General features: G+C 23.5%; 2 protein-coding genes across 3 annotated transcripts in view; one reads left to right on the top strand and one right to left on the bottom strand.

Annotated features, from left to right (window-relative positions):
* The window catches only part of LOC126897670 (trehalase), a 54,870-nt gene that overhangs the window by 1,367 nt on the left and 33,310 nt on the right, over window positions 1-20,193 (top strand). For both annotated transcript variants that reach the window (XR_007702166.1, XM_050671437.1), the window contains exon 2: window positions 6,842-6,986. The gene's annotated coding sequence lies outside the window, so the exon portion shown is untranslated. The remainder of the gene's footprint in view (window positions 1-6,841; window positions 6,987-20,193) is intronic.
* On the bottom strand, window positions 11,045-12,913 carry LOC126897678 (uncharacterized protein MAL8P1.12-like). Its single transcript, XM_050671454.1, has 2 exons — window positions 11,651-12,913; window positions 11,045-11,362 (listed from the first exon to the last, which is right to left on the bottom strand). The coding sequence occupies exons 1-2, from the start codon at window positions 12,868-12,870 to the stop codon at window positions 11,230-11,232; spliced, it is 1,353 nt and encodes a 450-aa protein (XP_050527411.1). The 5' UTR covers window positions 12,871-12,913; the 3' UTR covers window positions 11,045-11,229.

Here is a 20,193-nt window from a genome sequence, read left to right as displayed (position 1 = left end):
TTATTTGTCTAATTTTAAATATTTCTTCCTCAATTTGATATTTTGGTGTACTATGAACTTTTTAAATTTTAATTTGATACATTTTTGGATAAATTTAGTTACATTAAAAGTAGAGTTGTTTTATTGTTCTTAAAGCTAACAATTTTAGCTTTGACATGTTGCTAAGAAGCTATAGGTTTTACTTTGCCTTGTTTTTTCCGGTATCTAGTAAACTATTACTTCCATTTTATTGGACCATTTTGTGCAACATGTTTACTTGAAGCTATCAGTGCAATCATTTTAAATAATTCTCAGTTCGAGTATAAAAAGAAATGTACCAAAAATTTAGTTGTTATAAAACAGTCAATGTTGATATATTTAGTTTTCCTCTTTATATTGAAATAAATTTTTGAAAACTAAAGTGATTATTGTCAAATTTTTATTGACAATACTTCAAAAATTTGCCTTGCTGTCAGCATGCTATTTTTTAATTTCAACCATCAACCTAAGACTGGGGGATTAAAATCATATTAAGATATTTTTCTTATCTATTTTTTATAATGCTTTAAAAACTTTCGTTCTTTGCACCTACATCAAATTAAAGATAATTCAATGTATTTTAATATAAAAGAAAAACTTACTTATATTAAATTAATGTTCAAAATATTCATTAACAAAAGAGTAAAACACAACTATCAAAAAAACCTAGCACATTGGAGATGCAGAGTAGTTGGAACAACTGACACTTTTCAAATTACAGTCAATCAAAAGATTTATATATTTGGTAAATAATTATATTATAAGAATATAATGAAGAAATATCAATAAATATAATTTATGCATCAACATAGGAAGGGTGTATAAAATTTGACTTGTCTAAAGATATGTCAAATTTTTTTTTGCTATGTTTTAAATATATATTGCTGAGTTTTACAACAGTAATTTTTAATCAATGTCAGATATTAATCAATAGTAGTTATTTTAAGTGCATATTTGCCATTTAATGGTTCTCCTGCTAAAATTATATAGCCTCATATTTTCCTATTTTAAAAAATTATAAAACTCCAGTGAAAATCATAGTTTTTATTAGTATCTATACAAAGCTGAGAAGGTATTGATTGTACTATGATGTTTTTTTTTTGTGTCTGTTTCCACCTATTTTCAGCTCTCACTGGACAAATTTTGATGAACAATATGTCAAAAGATCACAAATCGTATCTAATCAAAGATATTACCCTCCAAAATTGAAAAAAATTTACTTTGTTTCTGTAAATGGTTAAAATTTCCAAATAAGTTACAAATTTACCTTATTCTTTGAGCATACTACATACAAGATACCAGGATTATTATTAGACGTTCACTTGAAACATAAATATGAATAATATTAAAATAACCTTTGAATTTTATTTCCACCTTAAAAAGAATTATAAAAAAAACAAAACAGTTTTTTCGATGGATGGAGTTTGGAAACTCGAACTCCGAGCATGTAAGACTATTATATTCGACGCAACCACCGTGCATTATATGAATTGTAGCTGAAAATAACAATTTAAACTAGTTCAAAAATTCAAAATAGCTTTATTTCTAAACTTTGAAGAGGCAAAATAATCAAAATAAACGGTAGCACAGTAAGGTCGCGGCATAGTGGAGACATTGCATAGTAGGGTCCAGTATAGATTTAATCTGACAGTGATTAAAATCACTATCATAAGAAACGCTTCGATGCAAATCTGTAGATAGTGTTTAATTTTAAAAAATTGATGGATAATTGCAAAAGCAACATCAACTTCTATTAAAATAAAATACAAAACCCATAATTATCATACAAAAATAGTATATTTTTCAATATGGTAGCCATTTGCGTATAGAAGATAGATCGTCGGNTTTATTTCTAAACTTTGAAGAGGCAAAATAATCAAAATAAATTTAAATTTATATTTAATGTAAGATAGATTTGTATTAATTTTATAAAATTGGTGGACTCATTACTATGACAAACCCTTATAAGGTATTTTAAAATAAACAAAAAATAATAAAATTTGAACACAAAAACAGCGTGTTTTTTAACTACGGCAGCCATTTGCACATTAAAAATAGGTTAAATTAGTTAATTAAATAAGTTAAATTTTTGTTCAGAAATTAATATTTTGAATCCCCCTCTGTGGACAAGTTAAGTGTCAGATTTTCAAAAAATTCATATCAAATGAAAAGGAAATATCTAATGTTTCAATATAAAAAAAAAAATATTTTTATTCGTTCATTTTTAAAAAACCCAGCACAGGGGGTCGTGGCACATTGGTGACGTGGCATAGTTGGATTCAGTATAATGATCTCTAACAGTGATTAAAATCACTATAAAAAAAAACGCTTCGATGCAAATCTTTAGATAGTGTTTAATTTTAAAAAATTGGTGGATTATTCCAAAAGCTACATGATCTGCTATTTTCTTATTAATATCCTGATTAAGATAAAGTATGTCGAATGATAGGTGTATATAAATACTACTTCTCATGAAAAAATTGTATTGATCCATACATTTTTTAAAAAGGTATAACATTTTAAAGTAAAAATGTAAAATATAATCGAGAATTTTCACACAATAGTAGAATTTGGTAGCCGTTTTCATCGTGAAGACAAAATACAGCTCGAAATTTTTTTTTTTCCATAATAAAGTATATTACATTAGCATTAATTTAAGATATATATATATATAAGTGTCAGACTTTCCGGAACAATTTCAAAAGTTAAAAAGTTTTTGCTGCTTGAAGTGCTTGAGGATATATCCATATTTGCAGTTGAGTTCTGACGTTTCGGAATCATTGCAGAGTCCATTTTCAGAGAGGTGGTTGCTAGTCGGTGGCTGCAACTATACTTAAAAAGTTCTACTTTCTGTATGCATATTTCAGATTTGACCCTTCCCCGCAAATAGGGAAATTGTCCGATTTAAAAAAAAAGTATATCGAATGAAAGATGTATATCGAATGAAAGATGTATATAAATACTACTTATGAAAAAATTGTATTTTTCGGAAAACTTTCAAAAGTTAAATTGAAAAAGTTAATTTTTTGTGAAAAAGTTGTCATTTGAAATCCCCTCCTGTGGGTAGGTAAAGGGTTAGATTTACAAAAAAATATATACCAAATGATAGGTAAAGACATCAAGCATCTATAAAAAAAAAATAATATTTATGTGTTCATTTTTAAGAAACTTATAGCAGTTTTAATTTAAAAAAATTGAAAAAATTTCGAAAATTAGCGATTTTAAAATTTGTAATTTTGTTGGAGGTTTCCCCCATTTACGGGGAACGAGGGAAATTTTTTCGATTTTTGAGGGTAATATCGTTGAGAAAAAGTAGTGACATAAACGAAAAAATAAATATAAACAAATCATGGTAAAATTAATACCTTAAGCTATGAAACTAAAATAATTAAAAACAAAAAGAAAATTGTTTTTAAATTATTACAGATTTTGATTTTTAAAATATTAAAAATAATCAGTGAAAATCATCATTTTTAATCTATTTTTTTGGTTTTTTTAAATTAATTTTTTGAAAGTTAATAATAAAAAAAAAGTTGTATTTGTTATTATAATTTTTAGCTCAACTTGGAAGTTTGAAATTGACATCATTAAATAGAAAATTTTACGAGAATTAAAAAAATGGTATTGTTAAAATTAATATGCAGTCAGGCAATTTTATAATTACTATTTACTGTAAATTTATCAGAAAATATCAATATTTTTTTGCATTTTTATCGTAATAGATAACTTACATATAAATCATAGTAATCTTTTTTAAATAACTTTTGGAGTTTGAAAATATTCTACAGTTAAAATATTTAGTACTTAATCAATTTTAAGAATTTACTTTAAATAAAAACAGCAACGAAAAAATTGTTAAAATCATCTACTCAATTATAAAATTTGATTATAATTGAAAAAATTAATTGTTAAATTCAGGTGAAACTAAAAATCATTTTAATAAAAAAAATAATTTATAAAGCAACATTATACCAAAAAAATTTGGAATAATATACACTGGTATATTATTATATACAGTGGTTGTACCACATACACAAAGTTAAAAAAATAATAACTACAAAGAAGTTATTGAATTTAAATGAGTTAAACATTTTTTTTGAACTCAAAAACCTTTGTAAGGTATTTTTAAATAAAAGAAAATACAAAATCTTGAATTTTTACACAAAAATAACTAATTTTAGAATACAGTAGCCATTTTCACAATGAAGACAAAAAAATTTTTTCTATAATAAAGTCTATTACATAAGTTTTAATTTAAGATATATATAAAAGTGTCAGTATTTCCTGAACACTTTCAAAAGTTAAGTTCAAAAAGTTAATTTTTTGTGATAAGTTATTATTTTGAATCCCCCACTATGGGTAAGTAAGATTTACAAAAAAAATATACAAAATGATAGTTAAATATTTAATGTATCTATTTCAAAAAAAATTGTATTGATCCATGCATTTTTCAAAAAGTTATAGCAGTTTTAAGTAAAAAAAAAAAAATGAAAAAATGTTGAAAATAACCGATTTATTTGGAGATTTCCCCTTCTTACGGAGAACGAGGGAAATTTTTTCAATTTTTGAGAGTAATATCTTCGATTAGATGCGATTTGTTATCTTTTGGTGTATTGCTGAAAGGAATCGGTTCGGAGAGAGCTGAGAAAAAGTGGTAACACACAAAAAAAATAACACATCACATTAAAATTAATACCTTCTCAAATTCACATCAAAGCTAAAAAGCCATTTACAAAAAATGGCTATATGAGTTTTCTTTTTTTTCTTTTACAATTTTAATATAATTTTTTAATGTTTGTGCTAATTTGAAGAATAGAGTTTATAATAAAATAAAAAAATATATTTTTTTATGTATTAAAACAAAAGTTGACTAAAATTAATAAAAGACCCCTATAATTTATTTTTTTCCTCTTTTTAGGGGAAATTTAGCAATCTCAACAACATTTTTATCATACTTTTTTCTAAAGCAGAAATTTTAACTTACATTATATTTTCCTGTTTAAATTGTATTTTAGAACACTGTGCGACTCCGATAAGTACTGAAATTTAAAGAGGGGTAAATGCCCAAGTATTTAATAAAACGTTTTCAGTTTTGAAATTGTTTCGAACGACTGTATTTTAAGCATACATAACGCAAAACTTTTAAAATATACTATAATATAAAAATAATAAAATAAAAGTAAAGTACCTTAGGGATCCAGTATGGCTGTATTTAAGAGTTAATCGTGGGTTTCTACATGGATTTTGAGACTCCATTTAGATAATATTATGAGCCACAAAAATAAGGTTATAAATAAAAAACATAAAAAATGTATAAATCACAACTATCCATATTAGAATAAACATTTTTTCAAACCGAATGTTGACAATATTTGTGGATTTTGTTCATTAATATTGAAATTCACCCTTAAAAATATTTGAAGGGGTTATCGTATCTCCGAATCAACCCTTAAATACAGATCTGGAATCAGAGTAAAGTGGAGTTTAAGTACTAAAAATAATTGTCGTAAAACGCTTCAATGAGTATTTAAAACATAAAAAAAAATGTTATTACATCTACCAAAAATTACATAGTTTTTTTATTTTAGAGGTTGATTACTAACAGATGATAAGTCACAGGATCGTTTTTGTATTTTAATCATATATTACATTAAACAAGTTTTAATTTGAAATAATTTTAAATTATGTAAATATTTTATTACTACTACAAAATACTATAAAACAACAGTAAATTTTGGACATTACTTTTTATACTAGGACTGAAAATTATTATAAATTATTGCACTGATAGCTTCAAGTAAACACGTTTTGTGATGTTTTGTCGTGTCATTGCACAAAAGTGAATTAATAGGAATGAGAGTAATGGAGTGTACTGAATACCGAAAAAAAACAAGTCAAAGTAAAACCAATTAGCTTTTCAACAACGCATCGAAGTTAAATTATATATTGTCCAAACGATTTGTCTTTTATGAGTAATTGACCTTTTAATTAAAAATTCATAAAAATGTTGCTCGCCAAAAAATTTTAGCAATATTTATTTGCTATTTCTGCATTTAAGCAATTTATGATAGTAATGATTATCACTGTTCGATATTAATCCACGCAGGGTTTGGAATCCCCTGTTTTTTTATGTGCGTGTTTTTAATGAAAAATTGTTTCAATTATATTAACGGCGCTAGTTTTGAGTAGTTTTATGTTTGAAATGTTTTATAATACTTTTGAAGGTTCTAAAAAGAAAATTTTAGTTTTCTTAATGAATCTTATAGTAGATAATTGAAAATTAAAAACACGATTTTTAAAAACAGGCGGCTACTTTTTAAAATTTATTTGGTTAAAAACTAAATTTCTTGGTATTTTGAAGAGGACGAAAGGCCTGTTTCCTAGAACAATAAAATATTTTACCATAAACTTTAATGGAAGTAAATAAATTATATAGATTAACGAATTATTAATTAATAATACATTTGCATATATTGTACCTTAAGTTGCGGATACTACTATAACGTATTAAAATTATTTTGTAAAATCTCCAACTGATAATATACATAAATTAGTTTCCAGTTTTACGTTTAAAAGTTACACCTCAAATCTACCCCGAAAAATAATTTTTATTATTCAAGGAAATTTTTTGAATCAACAAATAATTACTGTAGACAAATTTTAAATCTGGGTAACGTGATTAGTATGGTCATATATTCGATTGAAATGGAAAATTTTTTTAATAATAATACTACTATTTATAAAATTCCACTTTCACTTAATAATTCATTTTTACTTATGACATATTTAATGTATTTAAAAATTTTGCTTAAATGTTTCTTAGGATTTTTGGTCAATGAAGTCATTAAATAGTTCATTGAAAATTCTCTGCAACACAACTATACTTAACAGGATACTACAATACACATATCATTTTAGTCAAACTCGACCATGAGTCATTTGATTTATATGAAATTAAAAAATGCAATGTAAGTAAAAGTTATATAATTTTTGTTAAAATTTTTTAAAATTTGAAATACTAGTCAGAGCTCTTTGAAGTTAAAAAACTCATAAGTTTATACAAAGTGATTTCTTTAACGTTAGCCACTCAATTTGTTTTAAAATAAACTTTTTTAAACATTTTATTTTTCGTTTTTTGTTAGTTACCTATGTATTTTCATTTATCTATTATAAAATGATTTTTAGGTTTTTCCTTTATATCTTATAAGAGTAAGAACTTTATTTTTTTAAATGGCAACATACATAGCTTATAAAATAGAAATTGACTGGTCGATAATAACTATGGACCAGTAATTTAGAAGTTATTCTTATTTCCCTAGACGGAAGTTAGGGTACGACCAGGAAATGACTAGTGACAAAAATAGCAGTACCACTACTCACCTTCAATCATTACTTTAAATTGTTAATAACTTCTGAAATACTAGTCCAAAATTTGCTATCGACTAGTAATTTTCTTAATTAGATAATTTTCTATTTTATAAGATATGTATGTGCGATATGAGGACAGCTTATGTGAGCGTAGAGGATGTGGAAGTTTAGGATAAGGGTGGCCGACCTCAAGTAGTTGGAATTAAGAAGAGGAAAAAGAAGATGTATGTTGCCATTAAAAAAAATAAAGTTCACACCCTTAAAAGATATAAGGGATGAACCTACAAATTATTTTATAGCAGATAAATTATGACTACTATATATACTATATTATACTACTTAATATGAGCAATATTGACATATCGACTTTCCTTCATACAGAAAACCTTAACCTAACCCTCTATCTTACTGGACTTACCTTTAAAAGCAGTTTATAACACCATTGCATTAACAATATTCAAATATGATTTGCGTAACGCAAAAACATTGTGATGGTATTTTAAAATTTGGTGTATTAATGACATTAATTCAAGTAGAAAATAGACAACTGAATTGTCTTTTCCTTAATTATATATAAACTGTATCATCTGGTTCCATGACCATAATTTGCATTACGTATGTCTAATTTTCATTATAAATTTCAACATTTAAATGTAGTTTTATAATTTTATTAAAAAATAATAAATTGGTTGTGATATTAACGTGATACTACATCAAGTAATTTTGTGTGATTAGTTAATGACAAACACATTTTATGTCTGCGACCTTTCCTTTTATATACTGGACCCTTTTTTAATCCCTTTTAATCTCGCGCAGTTTATTTATAGCTCAGCATGATAGAGTAACAATTGTTAAATTTATGAAGGTTAATCGAATGAATCTGTAATGTAAAACATCAGAGTTAACAATAAATAAATAACAACAGGTCAGGTGAAGAGTAATTGACATTTTGCACATCATAACAAACTATAACAGAGTTAAGAATTACACCAAACTCGTGTGAAAAATGATATTTATAAATAAAACAGCTAAAATATCCATAATATTACTGTTTATTACATTTGTCCGTAATTAAAATATGAAAGTCTAAAATTTAACTATGAAAATAGTGATCATCAAACGGAAATTATAAAGGGTAAACCTCAGTTTAACAAAATTTAACCAGAATATAATGTAAAAATTGTTCTCACCTACGCGATTAAAATTCTAAAATAAACAAAGGCTTATGATTCCTCAATTATTAAAAAAAAAAAAATGACTAACGTGGAAGCTTTGATTCACCCACCCTGATTTTAATTATCTGGTATTCTGTTCTACAATAATTGTTTTTAAGCTTTTAAGCTTTAAGCTGTTTGTTATTAAAAAAGAACAGAAAATATATAGTGTTCAGTATGTAAGGAAATGGATTTCTATTGTTCTCATTATTTGTAACAATTGACCAGTTTCCCTACTTTTTGAACATTCTACATATTAAAAAATTAATTAAGCTATCCAATAAACCTAAGAGTTAATTAAAAATTTAACTATTTTGATTCTCATATTAGTATTCATTAAATTATAATAAATTTATGGAAATAATTTATTAAAATGATTAGTAAATTTTTAAGAGAAAATTTTTCTCTTAACCACACTAAAGTTTTCCCAATCGCAGAATCAATGTACAACTGCACACTAAATTATAGTTGGAATTTAACTTTAAAACAATATTTTTTAATAGTTATTTGATTTTCAAGCAATTAATAATAAATTATAACCCTGGTTACCCTTGTTTTTTAATGGACTTTTATTAATGCCCATAAATAATACTTAATTATCCATAAAATAAAAATTTTAAAAAATATAAAAATTCTTTTAAATTGAAAACATCATTGCGATGTATGTTTCTTTTGTTAATTATCTTTATTTCACAATTAGTACATATTCAAATAAAAATTTTATTTAAATGAAAATGTTCATGATTCTTCGAAATTTACCTTTTTTTCGAAATAAAAAATTTTAATTCAGAATATTAAAACGATAATAGATATACGGGTATTTTTGTTTAATTGTCTTGCCAGTGGATTTTTTGTCAGTTGGCCAAATACTTCAAAGTCAAATGAACACATAAAAAACGAAAAATAACTTATTTATTTTTAAATCTACAAACTATAATTATGATTTTTTTTTTAATTTTATTATTCAAATATTTACTATAAATTGTTTACAATGGTGTACCCAAAGTTTTGTGCATATGAACTTATTTGATGTTTTAAATAAATGTTTATACTCATATAAATACATGAATTTTCTTATAATTATATTAATGAAAATAAATATTTTGATTTAACAAATATTGTTAATATTTTACTCATAAATTCCTACAGTTATCTTAATATTAATTTCGTCAATCTTTTATGTATTTTTTTGTGTATGACATAAAAACTTTTTAGAATGTCTCTGTCTTAACCACTATTGCTATCAGTAATTTTATTTCTTTAAAAATAATTTCCCTTTAATCGTATAGTTTTTTAAAATTATGCATATTATTAAGTTTAAGATAACTAATATACTTAAAATTTCGATTTAGAAAAAACGATTTTCAACTGATATATTTTCAGCTTTGAAGTCAATTCAACAGCAATTACATGCCAAATTCTTGTCTTTTTTTGAGTTTATCACCCTACTGATTAAAATTCAAAAAGTTAATTACTTTATTCAGTTTAATAAATAATTAAAAATTAACATTAACTATATATCGTTAGTTGAGAAGTATCAATTAAAAAACTTGGCTTACCAAGTTCGTAATAGAAGTAAACTTTTATCGTATGATGATCCCGATCGTTTACATGTGTTTCATCATATATCATCGGCAAAAGTATCCAAGTACGAAAAATCAAGGACCATCATGTCATTTATAATTTCGTATTGCACGGTCTAACGTATTATGCGCTGCATTGTAAATGTGCACGATATTATGTGATAAATTATTTCCTGTAGGGTTCAAAATAACAACTATGACCTTCAAATGAATTCGCTATTTCTATCGATGCGACAGTAGAACTGATGACGTAAAGTCTTATTTTTTTTTTTTTTAATCTTTTGTGTAAAACTTCTCTTATACTGTTAATTCACACGAAAAATATTAAATCATAATGGTTTAGCACGTGTCTATTGATAACTTAAAAAAATCATTAAGTGTTAACAATAATTTTAGACATTTAGGTATTTATTCATTTGTGTATCACATATATAGAAATTATTGCAAGTTCAAACAAGGATTCAAGGACTTAAATATTAACCAATAGAGTACACAGTTTCAATAGGTTATTTAAAGCTCAAGGTTACAAAAAACCTAACTTATACGACAGTCCTTAACAAAAAATATTCTCTCTTTTAACACGCTTCAATGATGTTATCCAATAATTAAAAAGGCTTTATTAAGGATTTAATTGTTCTTAAAGTCCTTAACCTGTTAATTAATTTTGAAAATTTTGATATGATTGAATGAGTACATCAATTAGTAAAATATAATTATTGCGAAAGAATTTAATCGATTTGTTTCTATGATCATTTATGCCAAAATTTAAGAAAAGAGTAAAAAAAATATACACACACACACATTTATGTATATATATATATACATAGTACTTAATAGTAAGTTATATTATTATATTGAAGTACTATTTATATTTTTTTGCATGATAAAATAGTTAAAATATTTGAAATTATTAGTAAAATACACAAATACACTTCGTTTATTATGATTAATATTCTGTATAAACTTATTTAATTAAAAAAAAAAAAATTCTTATGTAAAAATCTTAAATATTACTATATTGTTTGACGTATCCAATTGGAAATTAATTATGGAGCTATACATCGACGTATTCCACAATTTGAACAAAATTTTGCTGAAGTAATCAAATATTTACACCCACAAGAATGGCAAAATATGATTGATTCTGTCAGAGGTTTTTGATTGATCTCTTTGATCGAACTGTTTATAAACAAAACATTTAAGTAACATTTATTAAAAATATTTATTTTCAAAAAAAGTGCAACTAAAATCCTTATATAAATAAATGATTCTTTTGTGGTATCATTAATTTAACTGTTATATTAAAATTAAATGAATAGTTAATTTAATTTGGCTTATTTGTAAACGATTTTATCGTTAAAATTTAAAAATTAGTTTACTTCGCCTTTAGTATCCCAAAATCAAATATTACATAAATATTATTGAAAACATTTTTCAGAAAAATAATTTATGGTAGATTTTTTTTACTTATTGTCAAGCGATGAATGTGTAGTGAACTTCTCTGTATTTTTAGATGTCGCAAAATTCGTTAGCGTTTTGAATTTCTGAGAAAACATCGATTTGTTAGAATTTTTGCTTTCTTCTTCAATTTCACTATGATTTGAATTATTAGTGTCATCATTAACATCTATCATTACAAATTGAGAATTTTTCTGTGTATTAACATACATTTTAGACAAATCATCACAATCACTAACTTTAAATGTCTTATTTAAATTACTGATTTCATTACTAAGTGAAGTTTGAAACGCAACCAATTTATTGGTTTCTATATGCGAGTTAAATTGTTTGTAATTAATTTTTTGTTCGTTAGAACAGTCAAATTGATTAATCGATGTTTTGTATTTATTTATATTAATAGCAGAATTGGTATACTGAATATTGTTGACTAATTCTTTTACGATATCAGATAAAAAACTCAATAAGTCTGAGCTTTTATAATGACCATTAATTTCTGATTTTACTTTTTCAAATTTATTAATATTAATACAAGTGTTACTTGTATCATTTGTCATTTTTTGGCTAAACGAATGTTTGTCTTTATTTTCTTTTGGTTGATTTAATTTTTTTACGTTTGGGAATATACAATTTGTTATTTTTTCTGTTTTTTTACTTTTTGAACATTTTATAGGTTTCTCTGTTTGGTTCAAAAGTATGTTATCGGTTTTTGATGCATTTTTTACAAAAGGTATCACTTTTTTTTCAGGTGATTTAGATATTTTTAGTGAAGTTTCTATATTTATTTTAGAATTTACTTTTTTTGGCACTATATTGTTATTTCTTAATTTTTTTCCACTATTACTTTTTGCATTCAAAATTTTGGTTTTATCATACAGTTTTTTTTTATTTATGCCAATATTTTGAATTTGATTTTGAAATTCTTTGTCTTTAGATAACTTTATTTTTTTTTGTTCGATTAATCTTTCTTGTTTAGACTGTATGTTATTAATTAATTTTTTGGTGTACGTTAATATTGACAGAGAAGATAATGACCGTGATTTCAAACCAGTGTGTCTTGATTTTGATTTTTGAATATTTTTTATGTCTCTATTTACAATTAATTTTGATTTAGGTTTTAAATTCTTTTCGGATTGATTTTTTTTTGAAGCCTCTTTGTAAATTTTGTTATTAGTTGGATATTTTAATATCTTATCGTTTGATTTTATAATTTTTTCATCATTTTTCATTGATATATTTGTATTAGGTTTAAATGATGTATTATTTACTTTTCGTTTCGATATCGTTTCTTTTTGATTTACAGTATTTTTTTTTTCTTCTATTGAATTAGATTTATTGCTGAATTTTTTTTCATTTATATTACTTTCTATATTATCAGTAACTAATTTATTTGAATTGTAATTGTCATTATTCAATCTAAGTTCATTTTTGTTTTGATTCATATTATTTGCTAAAGTAGAAGTGCTAGATAATATATCAACAGAAAATTCGTTATTTTCCATATCTGAACTAAAATATTTATTTCTTAAACCTAAAAAAACATTTGTCAACAAATTTTCTTCCATATTCTTTACAATCATGTCTTCAGTATTTTTTTATATTGTACGCATTATATATTTTAAAACATTTTAGGTAGACAATAAATATAATTTATGATATTATTATTTCCACATATATGGTAACTTCTTCGCTAAACTAAGACAAAAAACTTATGTTACTATAGTTACTATTTTTTTTTTTTTTTTTAACATTATTTGTAAAGTATTGAAAATTGAAAAAAATCAAATTTTCGAAAACTTTTAATTTATCATTAATATTTATTACAATAATATATATATTATAATATAATAACTAATGCGTCCCTAAAGAAGTTTTTAAAAATTATTATTTTTTATTTGTTTACAATGTTTAATGATGTATAATACTTAAAGTTGAATATCATTCAAAAAACCAATTGAAAGAAAATCATTATTGGTTTATTAAAAAACTTTAATTTTACATTTAGCTTTACTATAGTTAAGTTGAATGAAAGAAAAGCTGTATTCTTTTTAAATATTTATTTATTTTTCAAATAGTTATTTCCCAATATAATTGCAACTTATTGTTTTGCCAATTTTATTATGAATTAATAATCCTTTCTTTTTTTCTTTCATTTAAGCATTCATATCACAGTTTTTTTAATAATATATTCTTTTCATGTATTTATTTGAGAGATATTTATTTATATTTATTTATTTCTACGGGTCACCATGACCTCGTCTGATTAAAATTATTTTCATCACACATGGCTNCTACGGGTCACCATGACCTCGTCTGATTAAAATTATTTTCATCACACATGGCTTATTTACTCTAATTACAATAATTTTTACTTAACCTTATCAAAAATATTCTTTTGTAAATTTTTATTTGTATCTAAAATTACTGAGCTAACAAATTGCATATCAAATTATTTTTCTTAATTGGCAAATATTTCACTTTAAATAAAAAATTATTTATAGAAAGACATATTTTGTTTTATTTGTATTATGAACTATATTTAATTATCTACAACTTATATCTAGTTTAAATTTGAATTTGATTTTTTAATATTATTTTAAACATTTTTTAATTGATTGTACGTTTTTTAAGATTTATTAAATTTATTTAAATAATTAAGTCATACAGAAATTCAGTAGAATTAAATTCATATAGAAAACAACGTTAATTATAGTGTAAATAGAGCATTTTCTCTAAGTAATAAGATTAATACTACCTATCTATTAATTAAGTAATTTTTTTGCGTTTTTTTCTATATGAAAATGTTTTAATTGAAATTATTAACATTTTATTTATAATTATATTAATCTAAACTTTGAAAAAGCTTTCTTAAATAACATTTTTTGGTAGGGTATTTTTAAGCTTCATAAAAATTATTCTAGTTTTTATTATGTAGAACAATTGAAATTTATGATGCTAGTTTCATAAAATGTTAAACATTTTAACATTTAACAGTGATTCTAGCAAAATAAAATAAAAATGTGGCGTGATAATATTTTTTTCAATGAATATAATACAATATTTTTTAATAACTACTTAAGATCGTTTTTAAATTGAACTGTTTGCTCTAATCTAATAGAAATTATTTATTTTGATATTTTTTCATTTTAATGTGTTTACAAAACAAAACCATTAAATTACTTATATGCAATTACATAATTTTTCATTTATGCCATTTAATTAAAACTGTCAAATACTTAAACATACATAAAAAACAGTGTTATTATTTTATGTACACAAATTTATATTTCGATTATAACGTATTGGGATTCGTCAAGTGTGACAAAAATTGCGACAATTTAAGACCTTGCCACAATATAAAATTATTATCATTGTTTTTTAATTACATTACTATGCCAAAAATTTTAATTGGTACAACTTCCCCTCCTGCATTCTAAATCGGAATTAAAGTTAATATTTCATAAGTTAAAAATTAACGTTTATGTACAAACAAATTTTACATCCATTAAGAATCCATCAATTTTTATTTTTATATCACAAATATTTTTATTTCTAATTTAGCTACACAAGTAAAATATGTATGTCCTTGGCATCACTGCATATGTGCATAATGTAGTGTGTGTTTGTAAAAGTTAAATAAAAAGGGATGTTTATCATTAAAAAAAATTAATATAGAGAGAACTCTTCATAAAAAAATACAATTAATTAAAATTAAAATATTCTTCTTAAGTATATTTGTAATATTACATGAACACGTATATAATCAGATCAAATTTTTATTTTTTTAAATTGTTTAATTCATGTGCAGACTAATAGTGGTCAAAAAGTAGGGGATTAAAGGGAAGATTCCTTTCAACCATTGACATACCGTTTGGATATTTTTGTAATACTTGAATTATTTGTATTTTATATTTTAGAAACTTTATATATAATAATTCAATTTATAATATTATAAGCATAATATGAGAAATATATTAATCCTACAAATTTGGTAGATTAATTATATAATCTATTAAATTATAAAGACTGGTAGTTATTTAAGTATAAATTGTATATTATTTGTACATTGATAAATTTAACGGGTAATAGTCTAAAATCAGCTACATATTTAAAGTAGACTTAATAAAAAAAAAATTATCTATTAGTCCATGATAACATCTTGATATAATTATAAAAATAAATCATGGTTACAAGCTTTCATGATGATTTTTATAATGAAGGTTTTTCATGCTTTTTTATGGAAAAATTATTTAATTTCCACTGTGCAGCCTAAATAATAAATACATTACTTTTAATATAAGACAAAGAAATTGAGTACTTACATTGTGTATTAATATACCATTATGATAGACTAACAATAACTTAAGTGCACGGTTACAATATTACTCATAGAATTAAAGAACGAAAAATCATTAAAACTGCTTGATGTGCAAATAATTGACAAAGTTTTTATGAATTTGAATAAAGTTTAAAGTTTTACTTTCAAGAAAAATTTAATTAAAAATTGGAAATATGAATTTAAAACTAATAAAAAGTTAATATACTTTCCTATTAAATAATATTAGCAATAGTGATCACTTCTTATTGTTATATTTGTTAAATAAAATATATTGATTGTCTTATGGCCTTGTTAGACTTCATTTAAAACAATTTTATTTATTGTTTTTCACTGATAAGAAAAAAATGTATTTTTATTAAAATGAAAAATATCTTTTTTGTAGCCTTTTTCTTACAAAAAAATGTGTTGGATCGATAATAGTTTTAAAGCAAGCACTCATTTAGTTAAAAGTATTTAATACATTGAGTCGGTATGAAACGTGGGTAGGTACAGCTCGTACTGGTGTATATTTATAACGCATACTCCACCCGCGTTCCATACCCACTCAGATTTTTAAAATGAATGTAACTCAATAAGTACATATGTCCTAAAATTGATATCGACTCATCAAAAATTATTGTAGGAAAAGAGCTAAAAAATGGATATTTTTTTATCATTTATACACAAAAAATAAATATACTTTAAACATAGTCTACGTAGACAATAATAATAAAAAAAAAAAATCAACAAAATAATAATTGTATCAAAAGGTATAAACATTGTTATTCATGTCGAAGATACTCTCTATAAATAATATCAAACCAATGAAATAATATCTATGTTTAACTATAAAGAAAATTCTTATTTATAAAATTAATGTATCAAAAAAAAATTCACAGAAATGTTTCTAAATAATTTTTAATCTAATGGCTAAAAATTTTAATAAAATAATATTGTGATATTTATATAGCTAATTAAATAATAAACCTTAAAACAATATTTAGTCTTATTAAAATTTAACATCTTTATATAACTGTTACTTTAAAAATTAAATGATAATTTAAAATATAAAAATATTTATTTATAAATATGTTGATTAAAGTCAAAGGTTACAAGGTTGACTTATACTTTTTGTTAATGTTATTCTTATTATTCATTATAAAAATATGCATGACTACTCTTAAAACATAGTTATCTCTATATTAATAATTAAACAATTTGTTTATATAAATTTTAGTATCAATGAGATTTTTAATTTATATATCTTGATAATCTAATTAAGTGTTCGTGTTTTGACCAAAAATTATTGACAGAATGAGAATTTATTTTAAATGCTTATTTTGTTAATTATATTTTGTAAATATAAAAATACAATAGATTTCATAATAAGTTTATTAATTTTTTTGAAAAATGTGTGATTTTTTATTTTTAGTTTAGTTTTAGTTATTAGTGAGGTGGACATAATGCCCATGCACTCAGACCTGTTGTTTAATTGTACACACCTCATACTGATTTGTCTTGAATCGGTTTACACGCCTAAGTGTTATCATCGAAGTGTTATTACATTATACTTATCATTTTATAAAGCGTGATTTTTTATTAGATTTTATTTATTTTTGAAGTTAATACATAACTTTTACATTCTATTATTTACAGTGTTAATTACAAGCTATAATTTACAGCTATGAAATAAATTAGCTAAATCGTTTCTCATTCAAACTGCATATTTTTTTAAAATTAAACAGTTGTAATTCTAAATTATATTTGAAAATACATTTTTCTACATTATATTTCACTAAATTTTTCATCTAATAATTTTGTAAGAAAAATGTTCAGGGTAACCAAAGTATACCGTGTTCATATGAAATAATTCTGTATGTATAATTTTATTAATCTTTTATAATTGACATCATTACCTAAACAGATATTTTTATTTTAACATTGGAAATTGTATTATTTTAATTTGTCTGTTCTAACAGGAAATACATTTTTAGTTTAAATAGTCAGTTTTGAATTACTTCCTTAAAGGGCCGTTACTAGAGCGGACAGCAGAGCCTAGCAGACCTTAGACCTCCAGTTTTTTTCTTAAATTAGGGCCTATTATGAAAATAATAATGTAAATTATATTACAATTATTTTATCCCGGGAATCGAAAATTTTAAGGAGTATGGTTTTCTTAAATCTAAGTTATCGCCATAACATATCTGATGCAAATATCAATTATACTGCGAAAAAAAATTTTTAAAACGAGAGTTTTACATATTTAATATAAGCTACATATAAAATATAAGCTACAACAATTTATGGATTCTAACAATTATATGGAGTGAGAAAAAGGTAGGCAAAATTTGTTTGTAACAAACAAGAAACATGTCAGTTAAATGTATACAATATAATAATGACCGAGACAAGTCCATCATACGTCTACCAATTTACGTCATTTCTTTTTATTAGTGGGCGTCGTTACCGATGAATTTATTCTAGTTTCCCTTTATAAAATTTATAATAAGTCATCCGAATTTCGTAGATCTCAATAGGCTAACACCAAAATGTGTATTTCCATTCATCTAAGAAAAAATGTTATATTTTTGCAAAATCGATTATATAATGTCCATAGCTTATTAATCAGTTTCTTTTCTTAAAATTTAATCTTTTCCTGAGTTCTCTAACAAAATATTTATAATAAAAATAAAAAAAATCAGGAAGAAAAAACTAGATTTTTCCTGTACAGGTTTTTTAAAATCAATTCCTGACACAGCTCAACGACCGACCTTGATAACAATTACTAACATGCACGTTGTACATATATGCAAATAGATCAATCGGTTTCCGAGGGGTCACTAAAACAAATATATTTGCATTTCAAACGTGTCAAGTTTTAACGATTTTAATCCGTAACTATTAAACGTAATAATTTACACAATTTAAATTTTTTGATATCGATGAAAAAAATATTTCACAAGTGTAAAAGAGAGAAGGTATCAGGCTTCAAAGTAAAATCAAATAGATCTCAATGTGCAATCTAAAATTTAATTTAATTTATTTTTTTTGAATAAGATATTTGATGATTGTTTCGAGTTAATGTATAACATAATTAAAGGAAAATAAAAATTTAAGAATTTCAAACAATATATGAAGCGAATAATTAAAATTTTAGTTTTTAGTAATAGTCTTCAAATTTCTATATTGTGAAACTATTATATTAAATTAAATTATATTTAAAGCTAACGATAATGGGTTTTTGCACATATTTTAAACACTGATCTTAAAAATTTCTTTGAAGTTAAATCACTTTTAAGTTCAGGAATCTCAATTCATTTACCTTTATTAAATATATATATATATATATTTATTTAAAATTTCTGGTTTCTTTTCGCCGCTAAAAAATATTTAAAATAAAACTTGTAAGTAGAATATTTTCTCAGTGTATGGTATTTTTTATGAATCAATTTATATTTTGCAGCAGTTCTACTATTTTACTTTTTAATGGTTTACTCTATTTAATTGGGTTGTTAAGTTTATAATCATAGAGTTTCCAATGACTCATGCTTTATATATTTCCGTAGAAAGGTTCATGTATATATATATATATATATATACAAGGTGATTTTTTTAACACTAACCACTCGATTTCTTTTAAAATAATATATATTCTTTGTTACGTATGTATACCCATTTAAGAATTACTTTCATTACAGTGGAATTAAAATCCCCTACCCACACTCTTGTGTTTACTACTGTATAGTATGATATATATATATATATATATTAGTGTGGTCCTTATTTGACCAACTTTAAAAAATCGAATGGGAGAACCCCACATTTTGTTCTATGTAGTAAATAAAAATTGTTCGTAAAATTTGAGTATTCTAGGTCAACTCGTTCACGTGCCTCAAAGTGGTTGAAAAATGACGAAAAATGGTAGAAATATAATATTTTGCGTGTATCTTTTAAAATTTTAAGATGTCGGAAAAAACTATAGAATCAATTTTGTAGGAAAATATGTTAGCAAAATAAAAAGTTCTTACATATATTTCCGTATCATTAATCGCTAAGCATAAGAATTAAAAAATACTATTAAAATTTTTTTTTTCATTTTTTGACAATATCTCTCTAAATATTGAGAATGCAACAAAATTTACAGATATAAAATATATTTAAAAATACACAGCTAAAAAAAATTTTATTATGATTTTTCTATAATACTGAAATTTAAGCGTTTAAAGTAAAAAAA

Source organism: Daktulosphaira vitifoliae, unplaced genomic scaffold (genome assembly GCF_025091365.1).
Source record: "Daktulosphaira vitifoliae isolate Bord-2020 unplaced genomic scaffold, ASM2509136v1 Scaffold_2, whole genome shotgun sequence".
Lineage (NCBI taxonomy): Eukaryota > Metazoa > Arthropoda > Insecta > Hemiptera > Phylloxeridae > Daktulosphaira > Daktulosphaira vitifoliae.
Note: the sequence above shows the minus strand (reverse complement) of the source record. Positions and strands in the feature narration are given on the sequence as shown.